This window comes from Euphorbia lathyris, chromosome 2, assembly GCF_963576675.1.
Source record: "Euphorbia lathyris chromosome 2, ddEupLath1.1, whole genome shotgun sequence".
NCBI lineage: Eukaryota > Viridiplantae > Streptophyta > Magnoliopsida > Malpighiales > Euphorbiaceae > Euphorbia > Euphorbia lathyris.
In genome coordinates this window covers 59,801,176-59,809,151 of record NC_088911.1, presented here as the reverse complement: position 1 = coordinate 59,809,151, position 7,976 = coordinate 59,801,176, and the positions used below count along the sequence as shown (strand labels likewise).

General features: G+C 34.3%; 1 protein-coding gene across 3 annotated transcripts; it reads left to right on the top strand.

The window, feature by feature from the left end:
• The first annotated feature begins 741 nt into the window (after positions 1-741).
• LOC136218378 (E3 ubiquitin-protein ligase MIEL1) lies at positions 742-6,864 on the top strand. 3 transcript variants are annotated; one of them, XR_010683754.1, is made up of 14 exons: positions 743-907; positions 1,036-1,123; positions 1,247-1,303; positions 1,398-1,430; positions 1,811-1,888; positions 2,004-2,047; positions 2,145-2,185; positions 3,724-3,806; positions 3,884-3,975; positions 4,053-4,122; positions 5,094-5,132; positions 5,522-5,679; positions 6,249-6,351; positions 6,437-6,861. XR_010683754.1 is itself a non-coding variant. In XM_066005214.1 (12 exons), exons 1-12 carry the CDS (start codon positions 843-845, stop codon positions 5,660-5,662), a joined length of 831 nt encoding a protein of 276 aa, XP_065861286.1. In that variant the 5' UTR covers positions 744-842; the 3' UTR covers positions 5,663-5,915. The 3 variants fall into 3 exon arrangements, 1 of the variants encoding a protein (XP_065861286.1); XR_010683755.1 differs by lacking the exon at positions 5,522-5,679 and having other exon boundaries at positions 742-907; positions 6,437-6,864; XM_066005214.1 differs by lacking the exons at positions 6,249-6,351; positions 6,437-6,861 and having other exon boundaries at positions 744-907; positions 5,522-5,915.
• Positions 6,865-7,976: the final 1,112 nt, after the last annotated feature.

Sequence of the window (7,976 nt, the reverse complement as noted above, 5' to 3'; positions counted from 1 at the left end):
GTGTAATCGTTTTGGTTGTTAACTCTAACTAAAATTTGGATTTTCGACTTTATATGAACTCAATTGTTAGGTTTAATTGGAGTTAGATTAATTTTTCAAATTCAAAACCTGGTGAAGTTCATTGATTTTTTTAATTTGAGTTTATCTAACTCATATGGATTGAATTTATTATTTTTATGCATTTTGGTACAAATAGATATAAAGTTTCATGCAGTAGTTGTTCATTGAAGTTGGAGACATATTGGTATTGAAGCATCATACTTTCAATGAAGTTTATTTCAATTATAAATTATGTTTTTTCATGATTACTATTCTGAGTTACTTTCTCATTTTTAGTAAATGGATTCTACATTATTATTATCAAGAAGTTATGTTTTTTACCCAATCATTTAGATAGAGTGATTGTAAGCGTCCAATACACTTGATAAGAAGTTTATTCTTGAAGCAATTTGGATTATGCTAGATATGAACTAAAAATGAAAGTAAATAAAAATAATTGTTTATGTTCAAAATCCTAAAACTTATCTTCTCTAATATTAGAACCGCACATTCCGATGTTCATCGTTTTTTTAAGACGAGTACAATATATCTTTCGTGTTTAATTTACTTTATTGTTCTTTTGTAGTAATTAATTGATTACATACACAAGTTTGAGGAGCTAGTTGGATACTTTAGGCAAGTTAAGGGGCTATTTTGACACTTTGAAGGTTAATTTCAGGGAAAATGATGAATGAAGAGGTAGAAACCAAGAAGCAGGGGCCTCGACCAGCTTAATAGCTCTGATTTGGCCCTTGTTTCTTGGTTTCTACCGTTCCCCCACACCAGCACCTCAATACTGATCAATGGCCGAGCCAACAGCCTCCGCGCCTCAGAAAAGAGAAGAAGATGCTGGAAAGTTTGATTTTGGGTAAGGGCTATTTCCCCTTTTCTATAGTTTCCTTTAATTCCATCGTATTATTCCTCACTAATGCATTTCGTTTTATCGCTTCTCTATGATTCGGGTTCGATTCCTGATTTTTCTTCTATTTTACCTAGATGTGACCATTATCGTAGAAGATGCAAAATTCGAGCTCCGTGTTGCCAGAAAATCTTCCCCTGTCGCCACTGTCACAATGATACAACTGTAACTCTCTCTTTCATATGCACTTACTTTTTTTTTTCAGCTTATACATATAAGCTTTGATTTATAGAGTAAACAACGAGAGTTGTTGGGAGTCTGCTTTTTCATGTTTTTTGTCTGTTGCAGAGCGCGATGACCAATCCTAGTGATCGTCACGAAATCGTTAGGCATGATATTAAACAAGTATGTTGAATTTCCTGACATCATTGCGAAGGACAAGAAAGAGTAGACGAGATAGATTATTTATGGGTAATTTAATTTCTACTCTAATTCGCAGGTTATATGTTCACTTTGCGACACCGAGCAGCAGGTGCGAGTCGCTGAATTTTTGTTTTTGTTTTAATTATCATCGACACTGTCGTTTTTTGACTACCTTCTTTATTGTTGCTATACTAAATTGAAGATTTCATGGTACATTTAAATACTTTGTTCGACTTTCATTCCAAATTTTCCTAATTACATGTCTATCTTAATTGTGTTTCTTTGGAGTTAACCATTTTATTGCCAACCTTCAAGAAAATACTGAACTTTCTTGGAGACACAATTCAACAAGAGCCTTAACAACCTTAGAACACAAGCCCATAATTTACAGGCAACCTTATCATATGCAAGTCAATGAGTCAACATTTTGTAAACACCTGAAACTTGAATTGTGTAACTTTCTGCTTTATTTGTCTCCCATATTTACAGGTTGCTCAAGTATGCACAAACTGTGGAGTTAAGATGGGTGAATACTACTGTAATATTTGCAAATTTTATGATGATGATGTAAGATAACTTTGTTTAAATTAATCTTATAGATTATTTAGACTTGCAAAGGTTATAAAGTTTGGATGGCGATGGTATTACTGTGTTACAAATTTATTCTTTGCATTCATAACAGACATCTAAAGGGCAGTTTCATTGTGAAGGCTGTGGGATTTGTAGGTCAGCCACAGATTCTATTCGTTTTGTAGTTAAGTTTGTTTCTAAAGATGTATGTGTACATTCTCTTGATTTTTTCATTCTAACCTGTGATGCCTAGGGTTGGTGGTCGAGACAAATTTTTCCACTGCGAGAAATGTGGTATGTGACTAAGTTTGGGAACTATTCTTGTTTAATCTTAATTCTGAAAATAGTTTTTTTTATATAATTTATTTAATTTAAATTTTCATGTCTAACATTAACACCTAATTAGAAAGTATAGGTTTACTATCTAGATAGGAGATTTGATTAATATATTGATATCTAGGATTTTATTGTTTTTGTACTATTCTATAAGTTATATTATGTCTATTATGTTCTGTCATATTCGGTTTCTGTTTACGATATCCCTAGTTTAGAATTTTTAATTCTAGTTCTAGAATGAGTTATTACTTATTAGTTCATATCTGAAGTTTTTCCAAGTACAGTGAGGCAACATGCTAGGTAAGGCACACTTTAACGAACCACACAAGCTTCCTTTGTTGGAATGTACATTGTAAATCCAAAACATATCTGAGCTTGAAATATATAAGTCTGAAGCAGAGAAATAAGTGGATGAGAAAGAGCTACAAAGACTGAAGAAACTTTTACTTTGAGAAATTAGGAAGACAAAATGGAATTTCAAGTCCAACTAATGCTGTCATCCATTTAAAATCCAGTAGCAGCAGTTCAAAATTGGAAGTATCTTTTGATTTTAAGTATTTTAATACTCACGGGAATTTGAAATGAAGAAGGAACTCCATAAATTTGGTCGTATTTCTACCATCCAAGAAGATTGAGCTAAAACATGGACTATTCCATCTGTTGATTGTTTGGGACTAAAAACTTGAGTTTGAGAATTCTCCGAAGAGGATGATCATTGATCAATCAAGTCAACAAAACCAAGTTTAGTGATTATCTTGGTTTAACTTTTAACTATGAATTGATACTTGAGTTTTAGACTTCGATGTGCATTTACAGTGAGGAAATACAGGTTTACTGTATATTTAGGAATTCTGGTCTATTAATTACAACCTTTTTTTGTGTGTGTCTCGTGTGGACTATATTAACAGTTTTGTTCTTTCCATCCTTTTTTTATTAGTTTAGTAAGTTTCCTAATTTTAATTCCTAATACTGGTAATGTAGGGTTTCATATTGATTCATAATTACTTAGTTTGTTTTGTTAGTTTTAGAGTTAAGGATTGATACTTGAATTACATATATTTAAATTAAGTTAAACCTTAGTGCTTTCTTTTAAATCTATAATAAACTGTGCTTGGATGGAGGTTCCTTTTTAAAGGATTACAATTTTGATGCCTGGATTATTACTTGATGTTATACTGTGGATACTTGTACATAATCGGTTTATGACACGATTTACAGCTTTATGCCAAGAAACTGGAGCAGGAATGGTTATGAAGATCTGTTCCGGTCTTTTCATTTAATTTCTAATCCTCATATAGAGTGAAACAATCCAAAATTTAATTTTTGCTCATATCCATTTTATTCTAGTGGATAATTATTCTAACTATCCTTTAGCAGTCAGTGTAATATTTTATCTAATGGTTAACACGTCCCAGTATTGTTTTTGGGATATACATGTGAATTTTAAGAAGCTTCAGAAATTGATTTGCCTTCTATAATGGTATTAATTGCAATAGGTTCTTGCTATTTAGTGGAATTGCGTAACAATCACTCTTGCATTGAGAATTCCATGAAGAATAACTGCCCCGTGTGTTATGAGGTTTGTAATATGGTCATCTTGTTTGTTGATTATTGAGGAAATGTTCTGTATTATAGCAACGTTTTGTTGTCCTACAGTATCTCTTTGACTCGGTCAGACGTGCTGCAGTTATGAAGTGTGGACACACGATGCATAGTCACTGCTTTCAAGAAATGGCCAATCAAAATCAGTAACTTCCTGATGTGTAATAGTGGCTTATCTTTTCGTTTAGTTTTTTCAAGTCAACAAGTTATATGTTGGACCCAGGTATCGTTGTCCAATCTGCTCCAAAACTGTGATGGAAGTGTCAAACTTTTGGAGCATGCTAGATCGGGAGGTATGAAAATCATTTCCCTAGCACAAGAATTGAGTGAAATTTTGAAATTAGATTTTGAAAGCTGTAGGAGACCAGCTAAAATGGGCTTTGATAGGTGTGGCCTATCTAGTTCAAATTTACATGCATGTTCCATTATGTTATCTTGTGACAAATTGCTGTATAATTAGTATATTCTTTGTTATTCCATTCTGTTAACAATCAGAATTGGGAAGATGGAGGATTTAAAGTGTTGAGGGTTTATACTAGAAAGAAGCGTATGGTTGGTAATTAGTCTTGGGAAGGTTAGTACGTTTTGTCTAGTAGTATGTGGTAGTAGTATAAATAAAGGCGTATGCTGTAATAGGAGATAGGAGAGTGTTTAGCTATTTTCGGACCACCTGCGTTTGTGGCAGGAGGTTGGGGCTGTCCCTGAGTTGGCTATAGTTTGCCTTTAATTTTCCTTGTAACTTCTTTGTGAAGGGAAGCCTCAGTACCGTTCTATTGATATCAAATACATACTGCTATTTTCATTCAGTTATGTTAAGCTCTTAGATCATCATATTCAGTGAGTATTCTCTAACACATACACAATGATTAACTGTCATGCAAGCATCCTTAAGATGTACTTGGTGGGACCCTGTTATTTAAATGTACAAGGAAGTGTACTGGATTACTAGACTGTGTTAACTATCCCCCCCCCCCCCCCCCCCCCCCCCCCCCCCCTTCTTTTTAAATTGAATGCAGATATTTGTTTATTCCTTGAGTTGATTTGGTGAATGAAGTGAATATAGTAAAATAAACAATGCCAAACAACATTTGAAATGCACAAATAGATGACAGAGATTTTTGTGCAGTTAGTTACTCTTGCTGCATTATATAGTCTTTGATAGTTGCTTTTTTTCCTAGTAATATTGTTCAGCTTTTTGAATTTTTTGGTTTCATAAATATAATAGTGGTTTTGAAGTAACAGTAAGAGGTTTTGTTTTTGATAGATTGAAGCTATTCAAATGCCTGATGAATGCCGTTATGAGGTATATTTCCTTCCCCGTCTTTTTTCCTGTTCAATTAACAATTGCCACAGCAAGAAGCATGAGATATGCACCCCCTCTAATATTCATTCCCAAGTGGATTTTTTCCCGTTAATTTTCCTGTGGTTTTGAGGTATCTCTTTTAAGTGTTCTGTACTAGTTCTGATAATTGCCTCTAAATATTGAAAGCTTGTATGTACTTGAAAACAATAATAATATATAATTAAACTAATTGTGAAATTATTTTGAATTAAAAACATGAATGTGTGTCTATGGCATTGATTGGCTTCACACTTTCCTTGGAAGCACCTAATTTGTGTAAGCTTATGCATCAGTGTTCCTGGAAAGCAAATTACTAGAGAAAGCAGTATTTAGAGTCATAAATTTTGCAGGTTTCAATCCTATGCAATGACTGCAATGCTATCAGCAAGACCCCATTTCACATAGTAGGGTTAAAGTGCAGTCAATGCAAATCATACAATACAAGAAGGATTTCAACACCGAGGACGATAAATGAGGGAGCTCTAAACTGACAACCAATACATAATAGGTGCTTTTGCTCTGCCAGGAAGTGGGAATGGTTTTATTTTGGCAAATTCTCTTGTTGAATTCATATGATACCTTAAAATGTCTACTTTTGATCTTTTATTCTGTTTTAATTTTCTGCCAAACCTCTCTTGATGGGTTTATTTAATTTTAGTCATTCTGGTTGTAAATGACAAAGAGGAATATGTGTCGGTCGCTGTTTTAACAAACTTGAGACTTGCAATATTTGGTTAAATATTCTACTCTGACTAATGAAGTTGCTATCCATTTAGTTTGGAAATATTCTTTTAATTAGATTATACTACAATTTTTATTTTTGTTAAATCAGCATAGTTAGGCTTGTGCCCCATGATTATAGGTGTCCAAAAGTCTTGATACCGCATAATTTGCCGTGAATTGTTAGAGGTCACTAACCAAACACCTAAAACTCTCTTTTTGAAGTGAAAAGGCAAATATGAGCATGAAAAAGAAGCAACCAAACACCCCCTCATTTTCTCTATATGTTTTTTCATGATGGGTCCTTATTGATTGTCACTACTAACAAGTACAATTTCTTCATATTTCGTCGTCCAGAGCTGGTAGCTGATGGTCCCTCTTACGAGTTCCCCTGCCAGAGCTCGTCCGTTGATTTCTTAGCTAAATATCAGTTCGATTTTCAACACTTGCATATGCGAAGGTACTCTCTTTCCCATTATAAATGACAATTAATTGCTACAAAATGACCTCTTTTGAGAGGAATTCACTGTTCTTTGTTAATTCAGGAGCCTCTTATTTGTCCAGAGGCCAAGAAGAGGAAGCACTTGGGCATTTGAATTCAAAAATTGAGAATAATGAATTATTAGACAATGTTAACAAAGACGAGGATGAGGTAGAAAACCAGACAACTGACTTTCACATGAGGATAAAATAAAAGATCCATCTCCATGACTGTTTTCTGACATTAAACAATAAAGTTAATTATATAAGTTAGTTTGTTAATCAAGTTTAGTAATGAGTATAATGGATCTATTGTTCTGAAGGAGAGAAGAACGTATGATTAGTTTTTTGGAAAGTTTCCAAACGAACTATCACCCTCAAAAAACCGAACTCTACCTTACATAAGGTTGTCGGAGTATGATTAACCTCTGAATTTGAAATGAAACCGTATCAATTGTTTTATACATTATTCTGCAAAGCTTTTTAGATTGGACTCTTGTTTAATTTCAATTTAATTGAATTTAAAATTTTATATTGTATTTGAATGAAGTAATCTATCTTATGAATAATACTCTTTTAATTGGTTCGATGGCGCTATATAAATTAGCAGTTTTTTATCCGTTGATCCCATTCTCGATCCAATGTGGAGACAATGTATGGGTCTTTCATGTGCAACTTAGGTGGAAAGCAAAGAAGCCCCCCTTTTGGGGGTCCAAGCCATCACTGAGATACCACTATGGAAGAGTTAAAATTCTAACATTGTGTTAATACCTACAGGCCAAGAACAAATATCCGAAGTGTTTAGACTTACAAAATATTATATAGTTTTCTTTTTATTGGAATTGGAAAGAAAAAGAAATAGAACAAAATTGGCAAAAAAGAAATGTAAGAAAGTATATGTCTCTGATGGGTTCTCTTAACCAAGCCATTGTCAATGAGTCGTCGAATCATTCTTTAATAGGAATACAGTTAGAGCCTTCACGCTCCTCCCAATGATTGGGAGCTTACGTTTTCATGTTATATTTCACTCCCCAATGGGGATATTTTTGCATGATTTTTTTTGAATGAGAATGAGTAGTATAGATCAAAATAAATCAGATGCCATTACAATCGACGAAGAGACAATATTTGTTATAGTCAATACTGAAGATGACAAACCTGGCCTAGTAGTCTCGTTCGCCATTTGGTTTGCAGTCTTGCGCACCAATCGAAACTTGCATCGAGGAATTGCTTCCGAGATAGTACGACAATCAGCTAAGACAAGACCCAGACTTGAAAAATCATCACCCAGCTCTTGACATAACGCTTTAATAACTACTTGAGCATCACCCTCCACACAAATCTCCCTAACTCCCCATCCTTGATCCAACTAAGTGCCCCCCGACACGAAATAGTCTCGACTGGAGACAGGGAAAACATCCTTTGGATCCATCGGAAACAAGCAGCCACAAACGATCCCCCCCCATCCCCAATAACAACCCCAATTCCAATGCATCATGTATCTGGACGTACTACAACATCAAAATTAATCTTCAAGCCTGTCAATGGAGAAGGCCAACGTTCAGGAGATAACTCTAGTGCCACTACAGGGGCTTCCGAGCCCAT

Coding starts and splice junctions, on each gene's coding strand:
- LOC136218378 (XM_066005214.1), top strand. CDS start 843: ATGGCCGAGCCAACAGCCTCCGCGCCTCAGAAAAGAGAAGAAGATGCT. Junction 2,048..2,144: donor GAAGGCTGTGGGATTTGTAG/GTCAGCCACAGA, acceptor TGTGATGCCTAG/GGTTGGTGGTCGAGACAAAT. Junction 3,807..3,883: donor ACTGCCCCGTGTGTTATGAG/GTTTGTAATATG, acceptor GTTGTCCTACAG/TATCTCTTTGACTCGGTCAG.